General features: G+C 27.8%; 1 protein-coding gene across 1 annotated transcript in view; it reads right to left on the bottom strand.

The window, feature by feature from the left end:
• The window catches only part of LOC145828574 (trehalase-like), a 67,942-nt gene that overhangs the window by 31,015 nt on the left and 17,337 nt on the right, over positions 1-19,590 (bottom strand). Inside the window, exons 5-8 of the mRNA XM_082936329.1 lie at positions 16,325-16,469; positions 3,639-3,827; positions 3,245-3,435; positions 2,298-2,474 (exon numbers count right to left, since the gene is read on the bottom strand). Coding sequence (XP_082792455.1) covers positions 2,298-2,474; positions 3,245-3,435; positions 3,639-3,827; positions 16,325-16,469 — 702 coding nt within the window. The remainder of the gene's footprint in view (positions 1-2,297; positions 2,475-3,244; positions 3,436-3,638; positions 3,828-16,324; positions 16,470-19,590) is intronic.

The raw sequence follows: 19,590 nt of genomic DNA, 5'->3' as shown, positions 1-19,590 counted from the left end.
TACATAAAACATAAAAAAAGCTGTACGTTTGTTTTTCCAAACCAGTGAACCAGTTTTATCAAAACATTTAAAGTTGTAGAACATAAATGACGTAATATTCAGGAGGAGGAAAAATTTTAATTTCTAATGAAAGCTGAAAACTTTTTTAAGCTCCATATTCTTAAAGCTTTATTTATGCATTTAACGGCCAAACACAACCGTTAAAGCCCAATTTATGTAAACAGAAAAGTTCTTTTATCAAATAAGACTTTTTATATCTTTATATTGATATTCTCATGATAAACATTATCTTAGAAGTTTTAACGTTTTTCATATAACATTTGCAACTAAGAATATATAAACTTAGGTTACTCATTTTCTTTGAATTGAATTTCACAAACGTTTTCGAAGCTACACAAAGTTTATTTATTCAAGTAGTAAATTAGTTTAAAAAATATTTGTAAGTAGTAGTTTAAAGACAAGTTTAAAGTATTATTACATGTGAATTTAGGTTTTATACAAATTTTAGCATATAAAAAACTAAACTTTAAAAAAGAAATGTTAATTACTAATTTTTCAATAACTTTATTTTTCTGTTTAATTTTATTTGCGTGTTTAACTTAAGCCTTTTTCTTTAATCAATATTTATTCCTGGCCGTAGAGTTTGCTCTACTTACATTGTTTCAAAATTTTAAAGTTTTGTACGATGTCAGAGCTTTAAAAATGTGTGCAAATAAATAGGTATTCAAACAGTGCGCTGTTTTTGTCTGTTACACAGTTGTTTAAATTTTCAAATCATAAGTCATAATACTTTAAACTTACTTTTTAAACTGTCTAATTGCTAAATGTTTTTAAAATGTACCAATCAATTAAAAATAAACTTTGTTTAGTAATGAAAACGTTTCTGAAATTCGAATAAAAGAAAATGAGTAATCTAAATGCATATTTTCTTAGTTGCAAATGGTATATAAATACTTACAAAAACTTATAAAAGTACATTTCAAAAGTACGTTTTAAAATTTTAATTTCATTTTGTAAGTTTTTGTTTTTTATACTCGCTTTAGTATGACTTTAAATTTTTAATCTAATACTTTTAACAGTAAATAGTAAACTTGTTTTAGCTCAGGGGTCGGCATCCTTTTATAAGTCGCGGGTCAACTATTCTAGTAAAAATTGCTTGCGGACCGCATTTCATAAAAAAACGTTTTCCACGGGTCGCAGTTGTTTCAAAATATTTGTAGTAATCAACATAAAAATAGTACATTAAATCTAAAATGTGATAAAATAAACAATAGTAGAGAACTAGTAATAAGTAGTCATTAAATTTAGAGCCTAATTTTTAAGTTAAAACAAAAAAGCTTTTGTTATTACTATATTTTTAAAGTATATTTTGAGCTAAAAAATACCTGGCGGAATACAGTGTTTATCTAAAAGAGGGTATTTTGCCCAAGAATCGCACTTTGCCGACCCTTGTTCTAGCTCATGGTTAATCATGAATAAAAATTGTACGTTCACTCGATCATTATGTTAATTTATATTTTTGATAATTTAAAATTTCAAAATTTTTATCAATTAACAAAGTTTGGCTCAATGAGCTTATCAGTAATTACATCAAAATCTGAAAAGATATGTTTAAAAATCATGAAAAACACTACTATGTAAAAGAAATAAAAAAGTTAAACAATCTTTTACTTAACAAACAAAAAATAGTCAAACTATTATCTTCAGGTTAAATCTATGGTGAATTTTAAATCTTTTTTAAGTTTCTACTTAGTAATTAATTGTCAAAAAAGATTCTTTTTAAATCAGATGTAATAAAAACCTAGATGTTGACTTCTTTTTTTTATCTTTGCAAGCTTTTAAAAAATAAACATAGCTTTATTGAAAATACATTTGTTAATATTATAAGAGTTATAAGTTCAAATATATTCTAATGTGGTTAGTTTAAATTATAAGGTAGCTATCAAAATGAAAGTTTACTATAACTATGAAAATTTAATATTTGACTTGAATGCTTACATCTTTTTTAGTTTGTTGAAAACAGTAGCTACATAAAAACTTTTTAAGAACGTGCGTAGTACAAACGTTACGACAGCTTAAGAATAAAGTTTTAAAGTTTAGTTTTATAAAGTTTTAGCAAATTATCTTATATATTATAAACTTTTAAATGTATTACAAAACTTTTATATAAGCCGTTTATTTTACTTTAAGTATGATTAGAATAGTACGTGTTTAAAAGTCTTAATAAAAACGAATTACAATAAATTTTTATTATGAAATAAGTGTTGGTAAATGATTTATAACGTTTTTAAAACAACCTTCAAGTTTTTCAGCATAACCTTTATCTTCTCTGTAAGACTCTGGTCGATATAGGTTGCTCTTAACCGTGTAAACGTTTAAAAGGTGTCCTTGAACCATCACTGATCTGTTTTGGGCCCAAAAATAGTGCTCTTGTGATAAAACATCTATGTATGTTTTCAAAAACTTGATATCACCTTTTTTGTGTATGTTTATATGTTTTACTTTTATCTTCTTAATTATATATCAACAGAAAACTCAAACTAAAAATCTAAAACAGTATTTTACGATAAGGAACAAAATAATTATTTAATTTTCGTAATGATTTTAAATAGTTTTGATTTTCATTACTTAGTATGACTGTCTTTAAAATTTGAAAAAATATTATCATGTAGCATAAATTAAATTAATAATAAATAATACTAAGTAATTTTTAATATATAAAGCTTAATTATTTTCAAAAGTAATAAAAATACTTTATTTTTAGTAAAGTTAGCAAGTTTTTATTCTTAATTTTTTAATGTAAACTTTGAGTTACCTATAAAGTTTAATGTTTGCTTCAAAATAGTGTTTTTGTAGAAACTTTAAATTAATTTTTTTTAAGGATAAAAGAAAACATTGGCAAGGTAATCAGAGCCAAAACCTATAAACAGTTATATGCCGTAAGACAAGCTGAAGGTAATATAAAGTTTTATTGAATCTTATTAGTCAATACAAAACCTAGGTCTCAGTCTACCGAGAGCTTGAGGTCTGATGATTCAAGTGGTGTGATTAAAGGTTATTTTATCGTTTTTAGTTTGAAATGATCTAATATTAAAGAACTAATATCTGCGGAGCTTTTATTGAATTATATATAATTTTACTTAAATAAATTTAAAATCTTAATTTTAATAAATCAACCTACTTAACCATAAAACAAACATTATGATACTTTGTAAGGGAAATTATTAAAGTAACTAATTTTTACCTGTAGCTTTAATGTATTCATCAGTCATTAAAGTAATAAATGGTGGTTGACTGCGTTCAGTATAATAAATTCGACCCCCATTAGGTATAAAACCATACTTTTTAACCAATAAAAGTAAGTTTTCCAATATTCCTTTTACTGTAGAGTACATTTCACTTTGCAGAAGTCCACGAACAACCCAATACGTATCCCTTCAAAGTTTTGTAGTTATATATTTAAGTTTGCTGTCATTGTTTTAAAAAACAATTAAAAAATTGTCTTGCTTAACGTTTAGACTTAGAACATACTTATACTTATTAAAAAAATCATTGTGCATCGTTTTAAACAACTATACTAAATAAATATGTTTGTACTATAGTTATAATTCTTTAAATATTTTTAGATTTTTTCTTACCAATAATAATACTCTCTAAATCTACCACCAGGGACAATCACAGCATTTGGAACATAAATAATGCTGTACAATTCACTATTTAGAAGTACATCGTCTTTGATTTTACGCCCTAAGTCTTTCCATTTACTGTGTAAGGTTTTTGACCACAACCGCAGGTTCTTATCAGATATATAGTTTAGAAATTTGGGACTGAAATATATTTTTTTAATTAATTTTAACCTTTTTAAGTACTAACAACAAACTTACTAAATATTAAACTAGATTAAATTTTTTTGTTTGTCAAACAAATAAATTATCGGTTTTCAACTATTTTGTCATATTTTACCTTTTTATTGACATTAATTACCAAATTTATACCCAATATCAGTGGCGTAGCGTGGTATTTTGGTCAGGGGGTGCGCAAATTTTTTTCTCAAAAAATCCTTTAAATTAAAACTTTTGTAATTAGCTATAAAAAGTTTTTTATAAGTAATATAATTGAAATAAATTTAATAAGTAAAATAAGTTCGAAGTAACTGTTTTAAAAAATATTTGTATACTACAAAATTTAACAATTAAATAAAAGTATAAATTTCATTAGAATTACTTATACTTGCAAAAATGTAAACTTACTAAATAAAAATTATTTTTATTATTTATAGTAAACTTTATATCTTTAAAAATTAATATATTCAATAAAACGAAAGTCTCTGTTTTATTTACGAAAAAAATATCAATCTCTTTAATATACAATACAACAGTGATAACAACACCTGATTGCACATAATTTTAATAAAGTTACACAGAAGTTAAAATAGACCAACTTTATAACTGTTAATACAGTTTATTACAACTTTGTAAAATAGTTAAAAGTATACTTTTTAAATTTAACTCATTTGATTGTATTTGTTTAAAATAAAAATCACAAACAAAGTTTATTTCTCATAGACCAACACGCTTATCTTGTATGTTTTAAAAAATAAAGTTCAGAAAACTAGCAGTAGTCTTAACAATGAAGCATAAAAAAAATTGTAAAATTGTTTTATTTTTCTTTAAGCGTGACGTATTTTTGTAAACTTTTTGTAGAAAAATATTCTGCCATAAGGTTATACTACAGCGGTGCGCTAGGTTAGTTGCGTACTTTTTGAGTCTTAATTCTTATGAAGTTAATGAACTTATAAAATTTTTCCTTATGGAGTTTTTCATCAACATCGGTGCGCATTTGCAATTACGCACCGAATCAGTATATTGAGTAATATCATGTACTTTCCTTACTTGTCACTAATTGGTATTCAAAATTTCGTTTAACTTTTTGAATACTAGATAAACATAGTTGAAAAAAGGCAAATTAAGCAGAAAAAATAAACTATAAAGGATAAAGATATTACATTCTTTTTTTTACATTTTTCTTTTTTTGGGTGGCACGCATGCGCTAGTGTCCCTCTCCACGCTACGCCCCTGCCTAATATACAAGATTTTAATTAGTTTTGCGAAAAATTACGCTTTTTGAACCTTAAGCTTAATAAACAAAAATGGCTAGGAACCATTAAAAGACCACTGTCTCAGTCTTTTACAAAACATTAACATTGAAAAGATCTTTCGTTTATTAAATGAACATTATCAATTCTTATTCAAAAAGATACTATTTTGATAGGATTGATAATCTTTATTCAATAAACGAAAGATCTTTTCAATGTTAGTGTCTTGTAAAAGACTGAGACAGTAGTTTTTTATGGTTCCTAACCACCTTTTATTTTTATTTAGTCAAATTTTCAAAAACTGTCCAGTTTTGAAAACCGAAATGGGCAGACTACCTTCTTTCCATAATTTTAATTTAAGCTTACTAAATATAAAAATTGTAAAGTTTTTAAAAATACATTAACAATCTAAAACTAGATAAGTTTCACAAGGTTAAAAATCGCTGAACTAGATTAACTTTTTTAACCATTTGATTAAAAAAGAAAAAAAAAACATCTATTATTAACCTAAGACGGTATTTTTCTCGGGATGCACTGGAATACAGTAGCGTACAGTGGAATTTTGATAAGTAGTTCAAATAAATTGTTCTACATTTTAGCTCACTTCATTTTCTAGACATATCTTTTAACAGTTCTTAAGAAAAAAAGCAATAGCTTTTGTATAAAACTATGTTTACTCAAACTAGGTTGCCCAAGACTTTTTTTAGTAACTTACTGTGCACAGCTTTAAAAAAATCAAATAATTTATCTAATGTTAAAAGTTTTTGTGAGCAAAAAAAACGGATAAGTTTATAGAAAGATAATTTATAAACTTAAAAAAAATTCTCATATCAACTTGATTTAAAAACTGTTTATTCTTTAAACCGGTAAGTATATTTTTTGAATGCTAAGCACAAGAGGTCACTCAGGAAAAAAAAAATATTTATTCGATTGTTAGATAAATAACCAGTTAATACAAAAAATCACTGTTATTACAAAGTAGTTTTGGTTACTTGTACTTCTTAAAACTATATCTATGCATAGTACACACAGCTGTTTATATGTGCACACTTTGTGAAACACTGCTTTAAAAACTAGATGTTTGTTTTCGATTGAAACCTTAACACTACTTTTAATTCTGTATATGTATTCTATGAGCCATTTAAAAAACTTTAATTTAGTTTTTTATAATTCTTAGTTTTCAAAAATTTATTAAACAAATTTTAATTGAACGACGAAAACAAAAGAGGTCAAAATTTTTGGTCCTAGGACCTGGTGCTCGTATGTATGCATCGAAATTAGTATGTCAAAATTAGTGATTTACCGGACCCGGATAGTTTTTCAAATTAGAATCCGGTCGAAATATTAGTATTTATATTTTAGATCCGGATCCGGCCGGATATTGCCATTTTTGTCTGATATCCGGATCTAAAATATAAATATACTTTATAAAAAAACTTATGTTATATCATAAATATCTATATCATAAAGATTGGTCCAGCACTAAAAGAAAAAGTAAAATATAGAGAAATCTAGAAAACTTCATAATTTTTTCAATTTTATTTAGGGAAATTTAGGATTTTTTTTTTTTGTAAAATTGCAAAAATCTAGGGATATCTAGAGAAATCTAGGGATATAGGAACCCTGTAAAATGAGTATAAACTAGTCTGAGTCAGAATGAGGGTTTTAAAAACTGAAAAAAAAAACTTTAATCTAATAACAAGTAGAACAGCTAGCCACAAGGTTGAAAATTTTAAGTAATATTTACAATTAACAATATGAAATCAAGTTCTTGAACAAAATTAACTAGAAAATCACAAAATATTGAAAACTGGATAAGCTCAAACTCATTCAAAATCTAAAAGAAAACTAGCCTGAATTTTTCAAAAAATCTTAAAACTAGCCTGAGTTTTTATAAAAAACTAAACTAGCCTGAGGCAGCCTAAGATATTCAAAAATTCCTAAAAATTTTCAAACTAGCAGGGTTTCCACTGTCTAAGTCAAAAAAAAAAACTAGCTAGAGTGAGTATAAACTAGCCTGAGTCAGAATGAGGTTTTTAAAAACTGAAAAAATTACTTTAATCTAATAATCAATAGAACAGCTAGCCATAAGGTTGACAATTTGTTTGTAAAGTTTTTAATTTTAAAACATAGGTAAAGATTTGCATTTCTGAAATGTTTATTTCATAGTTTAAATGTAAACAAATGAAAATTAGTCACGTGTACAAAATGAGCCAATCACGGTAGGTGTTTAATTTTAACTGACGAAAATGACTCTTTTTAATTTACACAGGAATCGTTTTTGAAAAAATACTTTTCTGTATGCTTTTTTTTACTAACTAGATCCGAATCGGCCGGATCTCTGTTAGGATCCGGCCGGAACCGGATCTTTTTTTAAATAAGTTCCGGCAGGAACCGGATCTTTTTTTCATATCAAGATCCGGCCGGATCTGGATATCAGAAAAAAGTGGCAATATCCGGCCGGATCCGGATAGTGAGTCCGGTACATCACTAGTCAAATAGGGTTTTTGATTCATGTGTTGTTTTGCTGCCCTGTTTTTGACAAAAATGTTGTTTTTTGAAAATATTTTTCAACATAAAGCTAAAAAATAAATTTTAATTTTTTAAATAACTTTACTGATATCATTTTAATATTAATGATTTATCATTTAGTGATTGTTAACAATTATAAGTTAAAAAAATATTTAACTCATTTTTGGAAATTTAAACCAAACGACCTTTAGAATAATAGAATTTAACATTTTTATTGATTCTAAAGTGATTGGTTTTTATCGCTTCTAAATCTATATAAATAGTTTCGTATAAAAAATTTTCCAACTGATTTCTTGAAAAAGCTAATAACAAGTTGGAAGATTATTATTTAATCGTTATCAAAAAACGGAAAATTTTTCAATTATCTTTTAACGCTGATAGCAAATGAAGAGATTCTCTTACACGCAAGACGTTAACACCTGCTCGCGTGTACAGTGCTTATTCACTTATCCAGACACGTTGGGCAAGATTTTTCTGTAAATATGTCCGTGTATAAGTATTTACCTAGCTTTCATTATGTTTTGTATTGGATCATAAATGACTAGTATGTTACAATAAGTTATTCAAGACACACACTTTCAAAAACACTAAATATATTTCGATCAATTCTCTTCAGTAGAGTACAATGATAACAAATAATAAGATTTTACACACTTATATCATAACCAAGTCATCATAAAGTAATCAAGAGATTAATAATAGACAAAAGCAATTATTAAAAGTTAAAACCAAATAAGTCCGTATTCGTTTTGATCTACAGTAAAACTAAACATAAATAAAATGAAAACAATTCTTATAAAATGTTACGAAAATAAAGAAACAGTATAGTCAAAATCTTTTTGCTTACATAAAACAGATTTCCTTAACAAAATTCAAATGGCTTCTAATTTAATCAAATCAAAAACATTACAACAAATTTTAATAATTTCAAATCTATCTATATTATAATTGTATGCACAAGTTGGATTATTAACTAAATTTTCTGAAATAGATGAACGTTTAGATGCGTTTAAAACCTTAACCGGTATATCATCTTTCTTATCTGACAGGCAAAAATTCTCTACACATTTAGGTATGTGTTCTTTTATTCTCTTCCTTAGATGTCTAGTTGTTAATCCAATATAACTTGCTGTACAACAGCAACTGTACTGGTAGATTACCATACTTTTATTTAATTTTGATACTGGATCCTTACCACCTGGTGTTATTAGTGGTTTAGAGGTAAAAACAATTCTAGGGTTCGCTGCATAATAAGTATTTCTTACTAATTGTCTAATTTTCTTTTCTAACATCTCTGAGCTTTTATTAATAAATTGAATTTTTAAAGTAACTACACATTTTTCCGGTCCTATTGTCTTTATTCTATCCAAATTTTTCACATGTAAATGTTTTGTTAACTAACACTTGTGGGTAACCGTTTTTGTTTAATAGTGTTTTGATTTGTTTGATTTCACTTAGCAGCAACTCCGGGGAACTAATTTTGTGTGCCCGATGACACAAAGTTCTTAGCAAATTTACTTTTCTCTTTAAACTGCAGTTTGATTGAAAATTTAAATAACATCCTGTAAAAGTTTTCTTTCTGTACACCGAAGTTAAAAATCTATTTTGTTTTCGTTTAATTTGTACGTCTAAAAATGCAAGTTCACTATTGTTTTCTTTTTCTATTGTGAAGTTTATAGGATCATGAGCATTATTCAAAATATTAAAGAATTTATCCATAGTTTTCTCGCTTTTAAGTAAAACAAAACAATCATCCACATACCTTAGATATAATAAATTATTTTTGAACGGAGGAACAACTTTTAATTCAATATAACCCATAAATATATTTGCTAATGTTTGTTCCGAGGGGGATCCCATGGCTATCCCGTCTTGTTGTGAATAAATTAAGGAATTAAAACTAAACTTGACACCAGAAGTTGCAAGTTTCAAAAGTTTTTTAAAATTCATTCTGCCAATTGTAGGTTTACTTAACTTAACTAATGTATTAACACAGATTTCAATAACCTCTTCCAACGGTACATTAGTAAAAAGACTTTTAACATCAAAAGATGCAATAAACGTATTACTAGCTTCCATCTCTTTAATTTTGTCAACAAACGTAAATGAATCCTTTAAACAATATGACGAAAAGTGTTTTAAAACTGGTTCAAGACACGAGTTTAAAAAGTTTGCCAACTTTTGTTGTGCTGAATTAACCATAGATAAAATGGGCCTCAAAGGAATGTTTTCAGAACTTTGAAAGTTGGCAAAGTTTTTAAACTCGTGTCTTGAACCAGTTTTAAAACACTTTTCGTCATATTGTTTAAAGGATTCATTTACGTTTGTAGACAAAATTAAAGAGATGGAAGCTAGTAATACGTTTATTGCATCTTTTGATGTTAAAAGTCTTTTTACTAATGTACCGTTGGAAGAGGTTATTGAAAGTTGTGTTAATAAATTGGTTAAGTTAAGTAAACCTACAACTAGCAGATGAATTTTAAAAAACTTTTGAAACTTGCAACTTCTGGTGTCAAGTTTAGTTTTAATTCCTTAATTTATTCATAACAAGACGGGATAGCCATGGGATCCCCTTTGGGACCAACATTAGCAAATATATTTATGGGTTATATTGAATTAAAAGCTGTTCCTGCGTTCAAAAATAATTTATTATATCTAAGGTATGTGTATGATTGTTTTGTTTTACTTAAAAGCGAGAAAACTATGGATAAATTCTTTAATATTTTGAATAATGCTCATGATACTATAAACTTCACAATAGAAAAAGAAAACAATGGTGAATTTGCATTTTTAGACGTACAAATTAAACGAAAACAAAATAGATTTTTAACTTCGGTGTACAGAAAGAGTGCAAAAGTGAACTGCAAAAGTGAAGGGCAGCATGGAGATGATAGAGGTAGAAAAACGTCGTCAACTGTACCAGTGCTGTGAGGAAGATCTAGGCGATGCTATTATGAAGGGATATGAAGACGTAGTAAATTTAAGTGAGCAAGAACTTTTAAGGATTATCAAGCAGCTTGCAGTTATTCCTGTTTCAGTTGTTGTACGACGATCAGACTTTCTTATTACAAGACAGGATTTGCTCGTACACATGTACTTGCCCAAAGGATGGCTATAATCAAATGATAGATTTTACAGACATAATCCTAAAAGATGTCATGGTAATTGGTCTAGCAGATGAAGATATACGTAAAGAGGTGCTAGGATGGGAAAATCTAGACGAGAAAAATGTCAATGAGACAATCGGTTTCATGAAGGAAAAGAGATGGCACGTTATGAAATGTCAAAACCCGCTGTTACGGCCTCAGTTTTTTCATACAAATCCTTAAAGAAAACCACACAAAAACCAAGTGGTAAAATAACTTGTAGCATATGTAATAAATCAACTAATAAATTTGTTTGGAGCAATAAAAGTATGAGGTATATTGAGTGTTCTGCCTGTAAACAATGCTGGATAAAGTCCCGTGAAAAAGTTTATCATGGTCAAAAAATTATGCTGATGAGTTGAATGCACTTCTAGTTGGTGGATTGTATACACAAAACTTTGATAGCTTTTGCAGCCGAGGTCGTAGGAAAAATATGTTCGAGCGGAATAACGCGAAGAAGAAAAAGGAGGTACTGGGACATAAAAACGTACTTCTACACACTGGATGGCGACGAAAACCGCACAAATCCCAAAGCAATATTCGCCTACCTCCAAATAAACTATTGATTCAAAAAGTTCATTTTGAATCGATAGTTTGTGATTATTTTTATTTCAGAGGGTGGTATTATTTTGTAGCTGCAGACAGACTTACAGGTTGGACAGAACAACAAAGAACATAACTAGGTACAAATGAGTCTGGTTCAAAAGGACTATGTAAAGCTTTGCGTCGTATTTTTGTTACTTTTGGTGTTCCAGTTGAAATATCTTCAAATGGTGTTCCACAGTTTTCAGCAAAAGTTACGAAGGATTTTCTAAAACAATGGGTATACAACAACGTATGTCATCTGCATATCATCTTATGTCAAACGGTAAAGCAGAACAAGCAGTAAAGGCCACTAAGCGATTGTTAATGGAAAACGTTGGTCTAAATGGTGAACTAAATAACGACAGAATGGTACAAGCTTTACTTTCGCAGAGAAATACGCCTGATCCAGAATGCAAACTATCCCCTGCACAGATCCTTTTAGGACGAAATTTAAAGAAGTCATTACCTTACGTCAGAAAGAGTGTTATGACTTACAATAACCCGCAGATCTCAAAAATGTGGCGTGACGTAGGGAGTAAAAAGGAAGAATCTCTCAGTATTCGTTATGTTAAGTCTCTGAAAAATATAAGTGAGAACACAAAATTGTTGCCACCACTGAATTGCAGTGATCATGTAGTGATATTAAATCAAACAGGTAACTTTCCTAGAAAGTGGGGGAAAAGTGGAGTGTAGTGGAAGTGAAGGACTGCCATCAATGTTGTCAAGGTTGATGGATCAGGTCGCTTAACTGTTCGAAATCGTAAGTTTCTGAGAAGATTTACCCCTCCTGTTTGCAAATTTTTAAGTAGTATCCCTTACCTGAGAAAGGCAAACATACCACTGTAGAAGTTTGTCTTTTCTGGTAAAGTTGAGAAAAAAGATTTTAAGAAAAGTTTTGGTGTTCTGTACTCCCAGAAGGAAGATTCTATTTACATAAGCATTTTGTAATTTTCCTCTGTACTAATTGTTTTCTTCAAAATTGATGTTGAACTGGAATGGCTCGGATTTGCTTTGATCTATATTTTCTTGACTTATATTTTCTACAGAAAAGCAAACAGACCACCAAAGTTTTCTTGCGAACAACAATGTGTCTGGGATGATATGTGAAATTATCAAATTATTCGCAGCTTTTCTGTGTAAGACTTTATGATGCTTTTCAAAAGCTTCGTGTAAACTAATGTTTTATGGTCTAATTAATGAATTTTAGTCCTATGGTGACGTCATTAAGTTTGTAGTTGACTTTGCAGCAGACTTGTCTAACAGCCGTCTATTCAAAGTGATCTTGGATGAGGACGCAGAGATTGACTTTCAAAAAGTCGAACTGTTGGTTAGTATCGAGTATTTGGAAAATGTGTGTAGCAGTATTTCCTCAGTGTTTACTGCAATCAGTAATGCACCTTCTACTTAGTTTGAAGTTGAAGTAATGATAGAGATGTTTATCAGCGAATTGAGTGAAGATTCAAGGTGGTTAGATGAATGGCGTGTGGTTTCGTTCTTCAAAGCTGAAAAGTTCGAATCGGTGATTAAGTTTTTGAATGCCTGTATTCAGCAGTTGAGTGAAGAAAAGTAAAGAATAACTCTCAAATTTTTGTTACAGTTTGCTCGTTTAAATTGTAGTTTTTTTTAACATTTTTATTTAATAGTGAACAAAGTTAATCGTAACTTTTAAATGTTTTTGTCATTTTGAGTTCAACTTCGTTGATTTTTAGACCTGAAAACTGTATTTAAGTTGTTACAAATTGTTTTGAAATAATTTTATCTAGTTTAATGTATCGTTTTATCTCCTTTGTAGATAAAATCCGGGGGAAGATGTATAAGTATTTACCTAGCTTTCATTTAGTTTTGTATTACGGACTTTATCATTCTTGTAATTAGTTTGTAAATAGACTCAACCAAGAAAGATATATTTATTTGGTCCGGATAACCAAAATTCCGGATAAGTAAAAAAATCAATGTTTTCATATAATAAGACAACTGCTGCATTTCAGAGAAAATGTAAATTAATTTTATCTATTACAAGAAAAAATTATGTAAACCTATCTCTCTAAATGAAAAAAAAACATTTTTGCAAGGAAAAAAAAGACATATAGAAAAAAGAAAAACTTTGGCTAAGTTTAAAGTTAATTTAGCGGAAACATAACACTCCTAACAAAACAGTTTTCATTGGAAGTTTTACAAAATAAGAAAAAATAGACGTTTGTTTTATAGTTTTTCAGCAGAAAACCCACGGAATTTAATAAGTTGTGAAACTTTTTCTGGTGTGGCTTCTGGCTGACACTGAAAATATTTAATTACCGTTAAAAAAACATTGAAAGTTAAAATAAAAAGCTAAAAGTTATGTTTTAAATAACATTGTTTTAAAGTTTCTAGACTGACTTACTTTACATGCAAAGGTTTTTGATAACTAATCTAGTTTGAGCAAAGACAGAATGTAATCTTTAGTATTATTACGTTATAATAAAAAGTTTAAACATAACTGACTCATTTTCGAAAAAAAAGTTTATTGATTAATTTCGTTTAGCTCTCTTCGGAATAAAATTGCTAAAAACTAAGAATATTGTAGAGTAATTTTAGTTTTATATAATAAATTTGAAAAGTCTAACAAAAAATAGTTACGTCATAAAGTATAAAAGTCTGTTTAGAAAAAGTTTGAAAAATAGAATAGAGCTGTACTGAACTAACTTGAAGTAATTTATAAGACAAAATTTCTAAAACAAAAACATTTAAAATAGTAGAAATTTTTACCTTAAAGTTAATTAAATAAAAAGCACATTAAAAAACACGACAAAAACGACAACAATAATACTACTAAAGACCCTATTTGTAAAGTTTTAAATTGTAAAAATCTCTTTGTTTGCAAATTTTTGGCTCGCGAGATCTAATAAACAAAGACTCTAGAACTGAAAGATGGTAGGTGTTTCTAGCTTGGGATAGGATTTCAAACCTATTATCCAGGTAGTTCTCGGCACAAACAGGGTTGTTGAGGAGGTGCTGATGAATAGATGAATGTTCACCTTTAGGCTTCACGTTGTCATTAAAAATAAACCTTTTAAGCTTTTTCGTGACATGCTGCTCTCGCCTGACGTGGAAACGTTGAGATGTTCGACCTACGTAGCCATTTCCGCAATGACATTTAAATATGTAAACTACATTACTCAAATCATGGGTAGGTGTGGCATCTTTTACGATTCCGTTAAGCGGGCGGTTGGTGTTGTACACAACACGTAGCGAAACGCTGTTAAAGGTGGATTTTATAGCCAATGAAGCTTGCTTAGCCAGTCTTATTGAGTTTTCACCCATATAAGGAAGGCGGAGGTACACTGGGCAAGGATGTGGGCCGAAAGAGGGTAAACGATTCATTTTGGACTGAGTTGCAATAATTGTCTTCTTGATGACTGTTTCGGGGTAACCTAGTGAGAGAAAAAAAATTTTATGTTATAATAATGAACAAAATTGTTGAATTTATATATTCACTCAAAATTTTCTTAAAGCATAAAATCTTAAATGTTTATATCGTACAAAAATGTTAATGTTTGATATTGAAAATGTTTTGAATTTTCTTCTGACTGAAACTGTCCGGATAAGTGAATAAGCACTGTATTACCTAACAGAAACATAAAAACATCAAATACGTTAGCAGATAAGTGTTATGACGTCGCAGAAAATTTTTGGAGTGTATTTTAATCACTATAACACTCTAGCAGACGATAAAAGAATGGGCAGAAGATATAAAGACAACGGACAGCCATGGCTACCACTTAAAAGTTTGCAGATCTAGACGGGCAGAGCGGAAAAAGATAGGCAGAGTAATTCAGGTAAGCTATTTAAAACTCTAGTAACAAATATATTACACCACATTTATACTGATTAAGCCGCCTAGCCGAAAAGAGAAAGTCGGTAGGTCTGACTCACTCGCTACCTATTAAATCTGACGAGCGAACCCTTTTAATAAGTACCAGTAGTACAAAATCTCAGCCCCCTAATACCTCAATAGATTTACCCCCTGCTTGAGTACAATATACAGGGAGGGCCAAAAGTCCTCTGACTGGTGTAATAACAAATAATTTGCAAAAAGTGGATTAAATTAAATTTTAAAATGTAATAGCTAAGGAAATAAAAAAAAACTTGCCCTTTCTTTTCGATTAGGTGTATCCTTCTTTCTATGAAAATACCAAAAGAGGTACACAATTTTTCTGGGATATTTAAGCTCATTTTTTTTAGAAGAGAAGTATTTAAAGCATTAAGCAATTGATGACACCTTTGATTTTATTTTAGACCATTTGGAAAATTTCATTGGATTTAAACTCGGCATTAAGAAAGACCATATCTCCTAACTAAAAAACCTTAATCCATTAAACAAATTAAGCAAGTACATTTTCAAAGATTTAAAGTTAGGATTAAAGGTCTTCTTCATTGCCGGATTCGAATCTGATAGGTTTTATGACAAGGCTCATGCTTAGATCGAACGTCTACTTTATTGCTCAATTAAATATTGATACTTAAAAACTTTTCTTTTGAAATTGGCCTCAAAAGTACCTCAGAAAACACTGCAGGCCTCCGTTGGTAGTTTCAGTGAATTCATTAAATTTCTTATCGAAAACAAGGGACAGAAAAAACATAAAGAGTGTTTTCTAAAAGTTTATATTGCTATAGTTATAAGTATTAAATAATTTTAGTTTCTTATTCGTTGCAAACAACCCAATTTTGTACGAGTTCGAGGTTTTTTAGCCAAACCTGTTCTACCTTCACTATTATGACATTTTTAGGCTTATTACAAATAAAAATTCCATTATAAAAGTTACTTTTAAGTTAACTAATCTTAATTAATATCTAAAAAAGGATCTTTTATTTGTTTATACAACAAATAATAAATTTTATTTTATTAAACAAAAAACAAATTATAGAGTTAATTTTCACCTAATAAACTTGAAATATAAATTTAAAAACCAAAACAATTTTGCTATACTTTTCTTTCCAATCGTCTGGGTACCAAATTTCAAACTCTTTACCTGGATTTTCAAAATTAGTTTTAACAAAACTAGTGATGTTTTCATCAGAAAGTTGGCTGTTTGTTTCAGAAAGTAAATGCAAAAAGTCATCATAAACTCTGTCTTAAAATATATAATGGTTAATAAAGAAAAAAAAATTGAGTATTTTTAGGATAATACAACAAGAAATAACTGAAACAGCTAATTGAAAATTTTAAAAAAGTTCAAATTTAAAGTTAGCAATCAAATGTACTAATACAATACTTAAAGTTTTTATTTAAAACAGAGATTCCTTCAAAATTAGTTATTTAATATAGGTAACATTACTTTTAAATGTATTCAATAAAAAAAGTGTTGTAAGGTATATAGAAATATTGGGACCTAATCAATAAGGTATGTATAAGTGTGTGATAAATAATTAAGCACAGCTATCTTTCGGTTTAGTACCCACTCATAAGTCATAAACATATTTGTTATTTTACTTTAACTTAAAAACAAAACTCAACTAGTTAGTAATATTATAAGAATATTTTTTTATTTTTTTCATACTGCATAAAATCAAAGAAAAAACACTACGTACAAAATACTTATAAACAAAGTGAAATTCACAAAAATCAACTAAATTAACAAATAAATTTACATTAACTAGAATGGACAACTGTTTTTAAGGTTTTCTCCAGGTTTTTGAAAATACATGTTTTTTGGTCTATTTTTAGTTAAAAATTAAGTTTAAAGCAAAAACTTTGTTCAGTAGTACAATAACATTGAAAAGATACTGTAAAGCTACTTTTTATGTTTTTTTAATAGAAATAAATTAGATGATTACAGAAAATGTTTATCTGCATGGTAGATTTTTGTGTCAAATCGAAATTACACTACTTCACATGTAACAACTGTTTAAAATTCCAGGTATTTTAATTTTTTTTATTAATTTCAGGATTTTTATAACCTAAATAAGGGTTTCCCAAACTTTTTTCATAATGACCTCTTTAAAGAATTAAAAAAGTCATGGCCACCTCCAAAAGACTTCTCAAAAAACTACCTTTTAAAATCACCTAAGACCTTTTTTTTTTGTTCTTTACCATCAAATCCAGAATATCTAGTGTAAGTTTCAAACTATAGCCTCATGGCTTCCTAAATTGCTGTAATGGCCCCCCAGAGTAAAGTTCCAGGCTTTTTCAGGATTCCAGGTATTTAGCTACTCTGATTTACCTGCCTCATAATAAAAATATAAAACGTATGTAAAAAAATCTTAAAATTAGCGAAGAGTACTTTTTGCATTAATCTCCTTTGATTGTAATAATAGTATAAAGTTTTTATAAATCTATATTGAAGCATGTTTTTTGATAAGAAATTATACAGTGAAATATAGTATGAAGTAAACGTTTTAAGAAAAATATCTGTAAAAGTAGTCTTTTAGGGCTGGCATACATGTTTTGTTTTTTTTATTAAAAAAACCATTTTGAAGTTTATCAAAAGCTGGTTATAACTTTTTTTAATCATTACCAATGGCAGGTTTTATTTTTGTTGAATATATTTAAAAAAAAAAAAAAAACTTAGAGTATACTTCGTTAGAATATTACACGAAAAACTTCGTTTATTAGTATCAACATCAATGGTTTGGTTTTCATCTATAAAAATGCTTTCTTTTTCAGACAATGCTCGCTTTACATGCAAATAAAGCGATTTGCTTTATTTGAAACTTCATCTCGGAAGACTTTACTATTAATAAAGTTTCTGTAAGGTTAAGTAACGTTTCTAGTCGGCAGGCCAGAATTATTAGAAATAATAAAATTCGGACTGAATTTTAAAAAATGTATTCAAAGATCGCATAACTTTTTAAAGTTTACTACAAAAAAAGACTGTTATAATGCAAAATTATGTACTGTTATAGGAAGGTTTTGTAAGTTTTCATATAATATTTGCATTATAACATTAATATAGTATTATATATTATAATATATTTTATTAATTTTATTTAATATTTATATTTAATTTATTATTATAAATATTAAATATGTTATATTTATTTAATATAAATATATTTAATATTTATTAATTATAAAAATTTATCAATATAACATATATATATAAATATATTATAACATAATATTTTAAAAATATTACAGAATACATTTCATTTTTCATAAATTTATTTTAGTACTTTCGTAGTAAGGCTCATCAGAAATACTATCTTACTAAGGTAGAATGAATACAAAGTGAAATATAATCATACTGTAGTTTAAAGTTTTAAAATATAAAATGACGTAATAATCGAATGTTAAAAATCAACTAAGTGCTTATACTATATATATTTGGTATACTAATAAAACTCGTTAGATTTAAAACAATCTAAACTAAACAAGCGATATTTTATTAGTATATCAAATGTATATAGCATAAGCACTTAGTTAATTTTTAATATTCCATTATTACGTCATTTTACATTTAAAAAAATTAAACTACAGTATGATTTTATTTCAATTTGTATTCATTCTACCTAAGTAAGATATTATTTCTGATGAGCCTTACTGCGAACGTACAAAATAAATCTATAAAAAAAGAAATGTATTCTGTTATATTTTTTAAATAAGTTATGCACCGGAAAAAGCTGTTCAAATATAATATTTCCATTCTATTTAAATAAGATTTATTTTAACACTGACGAGGTCTTTGACCGAAACTTAGTTTGTAAAAATAAATTCTTGAAAGAATAAATACATTATTTCTCCTCCAGTAGTTGAGATCTCTCTATTTGTTTTCTTAAAACCAAAACATATAACAATATTTGCATTTAGAATACACAAATGTAAATTACACTTTTTTTTTTCAAAATAGTTTTTGAAACTATACTATACTTCTATATCAAGTTAATGAACAAGAAAATTATTTGATAAGTAAACAATAATAAAAAGTAAGTTTAAAATATTATGACATATGAATATAGGATTTATACAAACACGAAATTTAACATGTAGCAAAAAGAACTCGAGTAAAAATATGTTAATTAGTAAATGTCAATAAGTCTTTTTTTCATTTAATGTAATTCTGCGTTTAACTTAGGCTTTTCTTTCTCGATCAATATTGATTCCACCCTGTAAGGTTCATTATGCTTACATATTTTTAAAACGTTATTGTAATTTGTATTTTCATCTTTTAAATACAACAAGTTATTGAAAAGTAATTTTTCTTTTTTTTTTTGAGAATGTTGGTTTATAATTCCAGTACCTTCTTTGTCAGTGCA

The sequence above is a fragment of the Thalia democratica genome, chromosome 2 (assembly GCF_965202585.1).
Source record: "Thalia democratica chromosome 2, ktThaDemo2.hap1.1, whole genome shotgun sequence".
Lineage (NCBI taxonomy): Eukaryota > Metazoa > Chordata > Thaliacea > Salpida > Salpidae > Thalia > Thalia democratica.
This window is presented reverse-complemented; position numbering and strand designations above follow the sequence as displayed.